Source organism: Pongo abelii, chromosome X (assembly GCF_028885655.2).
Source record: "Pongo abelii isolate AG06213 chromosome X, NHGRI_mPonAbe1-v2.0_pri, whole genome shotgun sequence".
Taxonomy (NCBI): Eukaryota; Metazoa; Chordata; class Mammalia; order Primates; family Hominidae; genus Pongo; species Pongo abelii.
Genome location: NC_072008.2, coordinates 125,396,969 through 125,409,862, shown reverse-complemented (window position 1 = coordinate 125,409,862; position 12,894 = coordinate 125,396,969). Strand labels below are relative to the sequence as shown.

General features: G+C 46.9%; 1 protein-coding gene across 4 annotated transcripts in view; it reads left to right on the top strand.

Moving 5' to 3' along the window:
- The window catches only part of SEPTIN6 (septin 6), an 84,462-nt gene that overhangs the window by 34,235 nt on the left and 37,333 nt on the right, over positions 1 to 12,894 (top strand). For all 4 annotated transcript variants that reach the window (XM_024240468.3, XM_024240465.3, XM_024240466.3 and 1 more), the window contains exons 4-5: positions 6,076 to 6,262; positions 9,007 to 9,168. In XM_024240468.3, the coding sequence (XP_024096236.1) occupies positions 6,076 to 6,262; positions 9,007 to 9,168 (349 nt within the window). The remainder of the gene's footprint in view (positions 1 to 6,075; positions 6,263 to 9,006; positions 9,169 to 12,894) is intronic.

Below are 12,894 nucleotides of genomic sequence, written 5' to 3'. Positions count from 1 at the left end.
TTCACAAAAATAGATTCCCGTTGGACTAAAAACAGATTTCTAAAAATATAAGGAGAAAACATCAGAGAATATTTGTATAACTTTGGGGGTAGAGAAGGCTTTTCCAATCATGACACAAAATTCAAAAGTCATAGAAGAAAAGACTGATGGATTTAAATTCATTAAAATAAAAAACCCTTTTATATTGAAAGATACCATAAACAAAAGTACAAACAAGCTACAGATGGGGAGAAGATATTTGCAGCCTAAATAACAGACAAAAGATTCTTCTAAAATGGAAAAAGAGCTTCTACAATTCAATGAGAAATAAACAAATAATTTACAGAAGGGGTAATACTTATGTACAATCAACATATGAAATGATGGTCATTCAACTTCCCCAGTAATTAGAGAAATGCAAAATGAAACAAATTTTTTTTATCCATCAGATCTGCAAAAACAAAAAGGTGGTATAATACCCACTAACACGAGGTAATTTCATTCACGTTGATGGGACTGTAAATTGATATAGACTTTTTGGAGGGCAAATTTGGCAGTATCTATTAAAATTTTACATGTGAATAATTTATGATCCAGCAGTTCCACCTTTAAGTATACAGCCTAGAGAAACAGTTGCACATGCTCCTGAGAAGCATAGAGAAAGCATGTTCACTGTAGCTTTGGTTATTGAATGAAAAACAGTTTAAACAGTCTAAATTTCTACCAACAAAGCAATTAAATAAACTGTGGACTTACCATACCATGGAATTGTGTTTGGCAGTTTAATAGAATGAGGTAGATCGATATATACTCACATGGCTAGATCTCAGGATATGTTGTTAAGCGAAAAAAAGAAGTTGCAGAATGATCACGATGCGGTGTGTGTAAATCTGCCCCCCTCCCTCCAATAAAACCACAAATATTTCTCTCTATTTATGTGTGTAGATGCATAGAAAAAGGTCTGGAAAGATAATCAGCAAACTGAAAATAGAGGTTATCTGTGAGGAAGGAAGAATCAGTATTCTTTTTTTTTTTGAGACGGACTGTCGCACTGTTGCCCAGACTGGAGTGCAGTGGCGCGATCCCGGCTCACTGGAAGCTCCGCCTCCCGGGTTCACGCCATTCTCCTGCCTCAGCCTCCCGAGTAGCTGGGACTACAGGCGCCGGCCACCACGCCGGGCTAATTTTTTTTGTATTTTTAGTAGAGACGGGGTTTCACCGTGTTAGCCAAGATGGTCTTGATCTCCTGACCTCATGATCCGCCTGCCTCGGCCTCCCAAAGTGCTGGGATTACAGGCGTGAGCCACCGCGCCCGGCCGAGAATAGGTGTTCTTGCATAAATAAATTGAGGTTAAGCGCGGTGGCTCTTACCTCTAATCCCAACACTTTGTGGGGCCAAGGTAGAAGGATCACTTGAGCCCAAAAGTTCAGGACCAGCCTGGATAACATAAAGAGACCCCGTCTCTACAAAAAAATAAAAAATTAGCCAGGTGTGGTGGTGTGTGCCTGTAGTCCCAGATACTCAGAAGGCTGAGGCAGGAGAATCGCTTGAGCTCATGAGTTCGAGGTCACAGTGAGCTATGATCATGCCATTGTTCTCCAGCATGGGCAACAGAGCAAGGCCTCGTCTCTAAAAAATAGATAAAAAAGAAAGCTTGTCTGAGCTGGGAGAAATACACAAGGCCATGTCTAGAGGGGGACAAGGAGGTCAGGGGCAACTCTTGAGGATGGGAGAGATGATGAGGGCTTGAACAGGAAGAGAATCTTTGAGGATAAAGAGGAGGAGCAGATTTGAGAGAACTGACAAGACTGAGAACCAAGTTGCTGTGGAAACCTAGTCCACTTTATAAACTTAAATGTCTACTATGTGACAAGTACAGTGTGAAGTGTCAGAGATACTAAGAAATAAGGCACAGTCTTTTTTTTTTTTTTTTTTTTGAGACGGAATCTCACTCTGTTGCCCAGGCTGGAGTGCAGTGGTGCGATCTCGGCTCACTGCAACCTCCATCTCCCAGGTTCAAGCAATTCTTCTGCCTCAGCCTCCCGAGTAGCTGGGACTACAGGTGCCTACCACCATGCCTGGCTAATTTTTGTATTTTTAGTAGAGACGGGGTTTCACTGTGTTGGCAGGGCTGGTCTCAAACTCCTGACCTCAGGTAATCCGCCTGCCTCGGCCTCCCAAAGTGCTGAGATTATGGGTGTGAGTCACTGCACCCAGCCTCCACATTTTCACATTTTCTTTATTTAATTATTTTTTGAGACGGAGTCTCACTCTGTCACCCAGGCTGGAGTGCAGTGCCTCAATCTTGGCTCACCGCAACCTCCGCCTCCTCAGTTCAAGCAATTCTCCTGCCTCAGCCTTCTGAGTAGCTGGGATTACAGGCGCGTGCCACCACGCCCAGTTAATTATTGTATTTTTAGTAGAGACGGGGTTTCACCCTGTTGATCAGGCTGGTCTCGAACTCCTGACCTCATGATCCGCCCACCTTGGTCTCCCAAAGTGCTGGGATTACAGGCAAGAGCCACTGCGCCCGGCCTCCACATTTTCTTTATCCGGTCATCAGTTGATGGACATTTGGGTTGTTTCCACCTTTGGGCTACTGTGAATAATTTACTCAAGCTGGGTTCACCAAGTCCCACCTCCCTGGCCTTCTTCCCATTGCTCAAACCTGTCAGACTGGTTTCTGCCTCAGGACCATCCTCACATTTATTATTCCCACTGCCTGGAATGCTCTTCGCCCAGATCTCTCCATGGCTCTGTCATCCTCATCCTTGCGGCTCAAATGTCACACCCTTAGAGAAGCCTTCCCTGATCACTGTATTTAAAGTAGTTGAACCCTCAATCACATGTATATCCCATTATCCTATTGGAGTATCTTCATAGTACATATCATTATCCGAAATGAATAAGTATTATTGTCTAGACCAGGGGTTATTTTGTGCCATTGGCCCCATTAGCAATCTAGTGAGGCCTATGGGCTCATTCTCAAAATAATGTTTTTAAATGCCTAAAATATACCAAGTATACTAAAAATAGTTACTAAAATATTTAAAAATTGTGACTTAGTAATCCATGTGCTTCTCTATCAATTCCAGAAGTAATAATATCTATATGCAGGCTTAATAATTACCAGAATTTGAATGTCGTAATGAGTATAAATGCTATTTTGAGCTATTTACAACAATTGGAATGGGAAATGATGATATCAGTGATTTCTATTGGTTATGAAATCACAGGTACTGCTAACATTACTATAGATTGTTACCTATGTCTGTAGCTGAAGAAACTGCTAAACTTCAGTTAGAGATTAGTGAAAAAGATGTATTTTTTTCCTATCTAAGTTCACAGATCCTCTGAATTCTATTCACAGAACCTAGGAGGTCCATGAACCCTGTGTTAAGAACGGCTGTCTTGAAATGTCAAAGATTATCAGTAGTGATGGGGAGGGATGGAGTCTGTTGGAGCTCGTTTTGGTCGAAAATGGAGGAGATGAGGAGATCACAGTGAGCGAGGGAATCAAGAGCTAGAAGAAAGCTGCCCTCTGTGCCCTTCCATGGGACTTGGGTGTGGAGATGAAGAAATTTCCAGTTGAGAAGGATATGAGAAAAGCAGCATCTCTGAAGGATAGTCAGGTGTCACTTAGAGGAAGGAAGCAGTTTGGGAGGAGGTAGCCTATAAGAGTAAAGGATTTTGTTTACCACCCACTGGAGTCCAGTGAGCAGCACAACAGAGTGTGGGAGAGAGGTGGCCATCGTGGGAAGATGAGTCACTGGGGCCCGGGGGTGGAGGGAATGCAGAGCAGTAGGGGAAACTTTACTATGTTCCAGACAGCAGGCTAGACGTGGAGGCTACAGAGATGAATAAGACGAAGATAAGCCACCCATTTAGGATTCGTCTACACCAAATCCTGGTGGCTGATTGGCTAGTTTGGCTGGTCTGATCCATGTACATCTTGAGAGCTTCCGAGAGCCAGAGGCAATTGCAGTAAGACAGGCACAGGGTATCACTACAGATTTCGGGGTGTGTGGGGAAGCTAAAAAATGTACTTTTTAGCTTTATTTTCTTTCCTCCTTTGATTCCTTCTGCAAAGCAAAAAATGAAGTAAAAAAAATTATGTAATTGAGAAAAAAATGAAGCAGTGCCGTCATCAACTATTTCAAATCAGCAAAACATCCAAAAATTAATTAAATAAGCCTAGGGGATACATTCCCCACCCTCACTCCAAATTCGTCAGGAACCTTCTAAGGATCTTTGCAACCAAGAGATTCTTTGATGCGATTACCCTTCAGAACAGTGGCTCAGAGGGATCAAAGGAATAAAGAAAGGACTATGTTTTTAGAGTTTTCTCTGGGGCTTGGGAGGCGGAGGTTGCAGTGAGTGGAGATCGCACCACTGCACTCCTGCCCGGGCAACAGAGCGAAACTCCATCTTAAAAAAAAAGATTTTTCTCTGGGGCTCTGGAGATAGCCTGCACCTGGATCTCAGCTCTGGCTGCAGCTCTCAGAATCTAGGATCCTGTGATTCTTTTTTAAAAGGCTATTTTCCCCTTCTCTACTAGGGGGATCTTTCAAAAAGGCTCAGCCTGGGAGCTGCTGCAGGTGGGAGGCATTGGCTGGGCCCAGCTCCTCCTTTGATCATCATGTTCCCTTCTGGCAGCGGTATCTGAAAACTCCCTGCCCTGGGCCCACATGACAAGCCTCTTCTAGCCTGAAGGGAGGCAACCCTTCAGCCAGAGAGGCAGCAGACAGACAGGGGAGATGAGAACAAGAGGCAAAGCTGAGCTAAGCTGACCTAGTTAGAGCAGAAAGAGGCTGTAGGGGTGACGGGGATGACGTGGGAGGGGACTGGGACAGAGGGAGAGGGAAGTTTCCCAGGGAGGCCCAGGAAAGAGAGACATAGAGGGCTGACTTGTTTAAGAAGACTTGGCAAGACTTGGGGGCCACCTAGAGGAGCCGTGTGTGGAGACTCAGTGAGCTGGCAGGCCTGTGTCCATGTGTGCAGGGTGTGCGGAGGGGGGAGTAACTTTACCAGATTTTGCCTGAATACTTAGTTTGTTTGTTTGTTTTTGGAGATGGGATCTCACTCTGTTGCCCAGGCTGGAGTGCAGTGGCATGATCTCCACTCACTGCAACCCCTGCCTCCCGGGTTCAAGCGATTCTCCTGCCTCAGTCTCCTGAATAGCTGGGATTACAGGCATGAGCCACCACACCTGGCTAATTTTTGTATTTTTAGTAGAGACGAAGTTTTGCCATGTTGCCCAGGCTGGTCTCAAATTCCGAGCTCAGAAGATCCACCCGCCTCAGCCTCCCAAAGTGCTGGGATTACAGCCATGATCCACTGTGCCTGGCCTGAATACTTAAAGTCACCACCTTGGGAGAAATGAGAATCAGAAAAATATCTTGACCTTGGGGGAGCCAAGTGCGGAGCTCCACTAAACCTAGCGAGAATGAGCAAAAGCCCTGAATGTTCTCACAAGATTGCCCAGCAGTGGGCCAAAGAGAGGTCTTGTTACCCACTGTGTACCCAGCTCTCATCTAGGCACTGTAGGGCGAGATAAAGGAAGCAAAGACATGAGCCCAGCTTGGAGGAAAATCAGTCCCTCTACAGATACAGCGAGTGAGCTCCATGCTGTGTTGGGGCCCCCTGAGGGACAGAGAAGTGCCCTTCACAGGCCCTGCCCTTTAGGAAGACACAATCTATTTGAGAGAATCCTTGTGAAGCAACAATAAGTAATTGAATGCCATTTCTTGTTATGCCCCTGACTCGCAGAAGGGATTTCTGGCATAAGTGGGGAAGGCCGTAGGAAGGAGGAGGGCACTAAGCAGAGCCCTGAGGTCTGGGAGGGCAGAATTGGGATGAGGAGAGAGAAAGGGGCATGCTAGTGAAGGTGCACAGGTGGGCATAAGTTTGGCTCATCTAGGGACCAAGAAGGTGGCCAGGCTGACAAGATCGGGGGCCCACTGAAGGGAGATGGAGAAATGCAGTTGGATGGGAGAGAGTCAAGATTACAGAAGGTATTTGAAATTTCCAAAAAGGACAGTGTCAAAATCCAAGTTTTTGACGGGGTCCGCCTCTGTCCCTGCTCTCCCTTTTAGCTACAAGCCCATCGTGGAATTCATCGATGCACAATTCGAGGCCTACCTGCAGGAAGAGCTGAAGATCCGAAGAGTGCTACACACCTACCATGACTCCCGAATCCATGTCTGCTTGTATTTCATTGCCCCCACGGGTCATTCCCTGAAGTCTCTGGACCTAGTGACTATGAAGAAGCTGGACAGTAAGGTATAGGAGGCAGGGGCGGGGGCGCTGGGGACTCACTCTTACTGATCTCTTGTGCAAAGTAGATGTGGGATTCCGGGAGAGATTTGTGGCATCCTCATCCTCTCCCTCATTCCCTGTCCCTCCATAAAGATGGTGTTATGGATCCAGCACCAGCGTCTTATGCTTTGTGATCTGTTTTCCCAGCACTAGGGATGGGCTTGCCCTGAGCTGTCTTTCTGCTCTGATCCCTCTTGAGGACTAGCAAAATGGCTCCCTGAGTCTAGGGGCAAAGGCTTTGGAAATGGAAAGCTGTTTTTTCTTTGTCCCAGTGTTAACTGGCTAGAATCAAACATGCAAACTTGACTTTGAAAGTTATCATTCTTGCTATCAATAATTACTTTTATGATTGCAGTTAACATTAAAACCCTCATTATATGCCAGCCCTGTGAAGTACACATTATTGTTATCCTCATTTTACAGAAGAGAAAACTGAGGCTCTGAGAGGTTAAGTGACTTGCTCATTGTCATATTGCTAGCTACTGGTAGAGTGCAGATTCTGTGACACTCAGATCTGTAACCCCATGTTATAATGCTTCCATGCTCGAGAAATATGGCTGTGGGAATCAGGCATTGTCTTGCTTTAAGAAAAACTTGGCTAGGTGTGGTGGCTCACACCTGTAATCCCAGCAGTTTGGGTGGCCAAGATAGGCAGGTCATCTGAGGTCAGGAGTTCGAGACCAGCCTGGCCAACACGGCGAAATCCCGTCTCTACTAAAAATACAAAAATTAGCTGGGCATGGTGGTGCGCACCTATAATCCCAGCTACTGGGGAGGCTCAAGCAGGAGAATCGCTTGAACCTGGAAGCGGAGGTTGCAGTGAGCTGGAATCATGCCACTGCACTCCAGCCTGGGCGACACAGCAAGACTCCATATCAAAAAAATAATCGAATTCACATGCAGCCATTTAGTAGCACATCCACTCTAAAACTGAATTTCAGCTCTCATCAGAATAGGAGCAGTTTTTCATTTTTTGCAGCAATGGGCTCATGGCCCATGAATAAAAGGCTGCTCTTGAAATGTGGCCATGCCCTGCATGTCCTGTATAGGGGCATTGGTGAGCCACATGGCTGCAGGCCTGGTAGATGGGCTGAGTTAAGCCTTTGAGATATATATATATATATATATATTTTTTTTTTTTGAGACAGAGTTTCGCTCTCGTTGCCCAGACTGGAGTGCAATGGCACGATCTTGGCTCACCACAACCTCCGCCTCCTGGGTTCAAGCAATTCTCTTGCCTCAGCCTCCCGAGTAGCTGGGATTATAGGCATGTGCTACTACGCCTGGATACTTTTTATTTTTAGTAGAGACGGGGTTTCACCATGTTGGCCAAGCTGGTCTCGAACTCGCAATCTCAGGTGATCTGCCCACCTTGGCCTCCCAAAGTGCTTGGATTACCAGCATGAGCCATTGCCCCTGGCCTGATATATGTTTATAGTGTGTCAGTGGGGACTTGGCGAAAGTGCCAAGGAGAATAGGCTCTGCCTGCTGTTTCATCTTGGCAAGGGCTTTGACCCCTCTGCCCCCGAAAGACTTCAAGGGAGGTGCCTCCACGGTTCAGTCTTTCTTTGACCCAGCGACTGTGTGATATCAGGCTTCAGAGGCACTCCTAAGCCAAAGTGCAGAGGAAGCAGGATTTTTCTTCCACGTCTGGAGCTCCCAGACTCCCCTTTTAGAGTCCGGGGCCTGAGTGCCACCTAAGCCCCTCCCCCACCCCCCGTTGAAATCTACTGGCAGGAATGATTATGCTCTCCGTGTCAACCTGAACTTAGTGCGCTCTGTCTCACAAACACATGTGCATTTCAAGTTTCTTTACCTTCTGACAGTAAAAGCCTTGTCCCTTCTTGGAGGAATTTCAAGGATTAGGGTTCAGGTGGATTGAACTTTTGGTTGGCATTAGGCCTTTCTCCTGATGCCTGAAATTTATACTTGCTTTTCTTACTCAGAAATTAATCATGAGACTCAGGCAGTATAATTCTTTTTGCATAAGTCTCAGATCAAATTGTAACTATAGGTTCTTCCTCACCTAACTGAGTTGGTTAATTCAGTGTCTCCTGCCAGAAAGACAGCCAGATGTGCGTCCCCGCTGAGCACTGTCCCTGCCTCCTTTCCCTGCCATCTCTCATGTGGGTCCATATCACACCCGGCTTGGGCTAGCCCGGACCCGATGGGTTGGAACAATTTACTCTTAGCAAGAAGAGGCCACCTCTCCCCTGTCAGCCACAGATTCCCAGCTATCACCTGTCTGCTTCAAATCTCCCAAGCAGTAACCTTGATACCAAGATATCATACAGCTCATCAACTTGGATCTGAACTGGTAGACAGCTCATGCTTAAGACTATGGACTTAGGAATAAGGCTGAGTTTGGATTTGAATCCCAGTTCTCCTACTTACCTGCTCCATGGCCTTGGACAAGTTATTTAACCTCCCTATGCCTTAATTTCTCATTGGCAAAATAGTAGTAATAATACCTCCTGGAAGGGTTATTGTCAGGATTAATTGTGCTAATTCATGTAAAGTACTTAGTTCAGTGCCCAGCACATAGTTAGTACTTGTCGTTTATTGTATTGTCATTTGGCTACAGAAGCGGCCAGTCCTTGACCACTGGGCTGAGCGGCTCCCTCTGGCAGCTGGTGGAAGTCCTAGGTCATGCTGCTATCAATTGCAGGTTACCAACAATGACCCCACTTTGCCCCTCCTCTCCCTAGGTGAACATCATCCCCATCATTGCCAAAGCAGATGCCATTTCGAAGAGTGAGCTAACAAAGTTCAAAATCAAAATCACCAGTGAGCTTGTCAGCAATGGAGTCCAGATCTATCAGTTTCCTACAGATGATGAGTCAGTGGCAGAGATCAATGGAACCATGAACGTGAGTGGGAGCAATTTCCTGACCATTTGCTTTTTATGATGATTATCATTATTTTAATGGCTTTAGAGACAGGGTCTTGCTCTGTTGCCCAGGCTGGAGTGCAGTGGTATGATCACAACTCATTGCAGCCTTGAACTCCTGGGCTCAAGGGATCCTCCCGCCTCAGCCTCCCAAGTAGCTGGGATTACAGGTGCACTCACCACACCTGGCTAATGTTTTAATGTTTTGTAGAGACGGGGTCTTGCTATGTTGCTCAGGTTGGTCTTGAACCCCTGGGCTCAAGCGATCCTCCTGCCTCAGCCTCCCAAATTACTGGGATTACAAGTGTGAGCCACCACGCTGACCCCTTTATTATTATTATTATTTTACCAAATAGCAGCAAAACATCTTCACCATCCATCTTAGTGTAGTCAACTCTTTTTTCTTTTACTTTTTTTTTTTTTTAAGACAGGATCTCATTCCATTGCCCAGGCTAGAGTACAGTGGCACAATCTCGGCTCACTGCAACCGAGAGATGTTATTTTTAAATATCAGGGTTGGCTGGGCACGGTGGCTCACACCTGTAATCCCAGCACTTTTGGAGGCCGAGGCGGGTAGATCACCTGAGGTCGGGAGTTTGAGACCAACCTGGCCAACATGGCAAAACCCCGTCTCTACTAAAAAATACAAAAATTAGCCAGGCGTGGTGGTGTGCACCTATAATCCCAGCAACTCTGGAGGCTAAGGCAGAGGTTGCAGTGAGCCAAGGTTACGCCATTGCACTCCAGCCTGGGCGACAGAGTGAGACTCCATTTAAAAAAAAAAAAAAAAATCAGTGTTATGCTTTGCTTTATTAAGCGTGAATGAATAATAATAATAAAAAACCTTGCCATCTTTCCTCTCCTCCCCCACTTTCCCCTACTAGAGGAATGAGTAATAAAGAAGGCAGAGAGGCAAACATCTCCTAATGCTTCCTTACAATGTGTTGCTGTTGCTGTGAAATCTTCAATGTTGTGATTTCAAGGAGACAGCTAATAGCTTTCAGAAAGCCTCTGCTTTAGGAACAGATTTCTTTTTCTCTATTGAGTGTCATCAGTTTTTCCTAATGACATAATGCCTGGGTATAGCCAAACTCAGGAAAGCCTTGTAATAAAAGCCATTTTTAGAAAACTTTCCTGCTGCCACTGCCCTCTAAGTTATCATTACAACTTCAGCTGCCACCTCCTATGAATTGGCCAACAAATTAGCATAGCAGGGCAGCAAGTCATTGTCTCGCCTGACTTCCTGTCCATCAGTACACCCGAGATGTGTTTGTTATCGCCATCACCATCTTAGACAAATCTGGCTCAAGGGTAAGGCTATCTGGAGCATGGTAGGTAGAGATAGGTCTTCTCTGACCGGCCGTGGGCATGGAAAAAATAAAAAAGATTAGCGCTTGTCCTCTCGAGAAGTCAGGGCATTTTGATGGAAACTAGGCTCTGTTATGAAGAGACAGCCTAGTCTGCAGAAAAACGGGAGCCTCGCGAGAAGTGTCATCTGTGTGCCACGGGCACTGATGTCTGGAAGCGTCTAGTCACCTCAGGACATCAGTCCCTATAGAGACCTTCTGAACACTGATGCCCTAAGTCACCAAGCAGCTTGCAGGCTTGTGGTTTGCTTTGCTAAGAATAAATAGGGACTGAGAGTACTCAGCCATCTCAAGGTGTCACAGAGAACCACATCTTGGTACCTCGTGGATTAGGAGTGACAGTCATCCTGGGCTGTGTTCTCAGCTCAGCTCTGGCCTCCTGCTGAGCCTAGGGTAGGCTCAACCTCAAGGCTGGAAACCCCCAAGCTAGGCAGCAGCAGTTGTCAAGCATGCTGTTATGGCTGTGAAGGGATTCTGGGTCCTTAATTACTCATAATTGTGTTTCACTTTGAGAAACAAAATTCGAGGCTGAACAACATAGCGAGACCTCATCTCTACTGAAATTAAAAAAAAATTAACTAGTGGCCGGGCGCGGTGGCTAACGCCTGTAATTCCAGCACTTTAGGGGGCCGAGGCGGGTGGATCACCTCAGATCAAGAGTTTGAGACCAGCCTGACCAACATGGAGAAACCCCATCTCTAGTAAAAAGACAAAATTAGCCAGGCATGGTGGCGCATGCCTGTAATCCCAGCTACTGAGGAGGCTGAGGCAGGATAATCGCTTGAACCCAGGAGGCGGAGGTTGCAGTGAGCCGAGATCGCGCCTTTGCACTCCAGCCTGGGCAACAAGAGCAAAACTCCATCTCAAAAAAAAAAAAAAAAATTAACTGGTGCTGTGGCGCACACCTGTAGTCTCAGCTACTTGGTCGGTGGGTGGCCTAAAGTGGGAGGATTACTTGAGCCTGGGAAGTTGAGGCTGCGGTGAACCCTGATTGTGCCACTGCGCTACTGCAGGCTAGGTGACAGAGCAACACCCTGTCTCACAAAAAAAAAAAAAAAAAAAAAGAGAGAGAGAGAGAAAGGAAAGGAAAGAAACAGAAAGTAAATAAAGAGAGAGAGAGAGAAGATGGCCGAATAGGAACAGCTCCGGTCTACAGCTCCCAGCGCGAGCGACGCAGAAGACGGGTGATTTCTGCATTTCCATCTGAGGTACCGTGTTCATCTCACTAGGGAGTGCCAGACAGTGGGCGCAGGTCAGTGGGTGAGCGCACTGTGCGCCAGCCGAAGCAGGGGCGAGGCATTGCCTCACTCGGGAAGCGCAAGGGGTCAGGGAGTTCCCCTTCCAGGGGTGACAGACGGCACCTGGAAAATCGGGCCACTCCCACCCGAATACTGTGCTTTTCCGACGGGCTTAGGAAACGGTGCCCCAGGAGAGTATAGCCCGCACCTGGCTCAGAGGGTCCTACGCCCACGGAGTCTCGCTGATTGCTAGCACAGCAGTCTGAGATCAAACAGCAAGTCGGCAGCGAGGCTGGGGGAGGGGCGCCCGCCATTGCCCAGGCTCGCTTAGGTTAACAAAGCAGCCTCGAAGCTTGAACTGGGTGGAGCCCACCACAGCTCAAGGAGGCCTGCCTGCCTCTGTAGGCTCCACCTCTGGGGGCAGGACACAGACAAACAAAAAGACAGCAGTAACCTCTGCAGACTTAAATGTCCCTGTCTGACAGCTGTGAGGAGAGCAGTGGTTCTCCCAGCACGCAGCTGGAGATCTGAGAACGGGCTGACTGCCTCCTCAAGTGGGTCCCTGACCCCTGACCCCCGAGCAGCCTAACTGGGAGGCACCCCCCAGCAGGGGCAGACTGACACCTCACACGGCCGGCCAGGTACTCCAACAGACCTGCAGCTGAGGGTCCTGTCTGTTAGAAGGAAAACTAACAGAAAGGACATCCACACCAAAAACCCATCTGTACATCACCATCATCAAAGACCAAAAGTAGTTAAAACCACAAAGATGGGGAAAAAACAGAGCAGAAAAACTGGAAACTCTAAAAACCAGAGTACCTCTCCTCCTCCAAAGGAACGCAGTTCCTCACCAGCAACGGAACAAAGCTGGACAGAGAATGACTTTGACGAGCTGAGAGAAGAAGGCTTCAGACGATCAAATTACTCTGAGCTACGGGAGGATATTCAAACCAAAGGCAAAGAAGTTGAAAACTTTGAAAAAAATTTAGAAGAATGTATAACTAGAATAACCAATACAGAGAAGTGCTTAAAGGAGCTGATGGAGCTGAAAACCAAGGCTCGAGAACTACGTGAAGAATGCAGAAGCCTCAGGAGCCGATG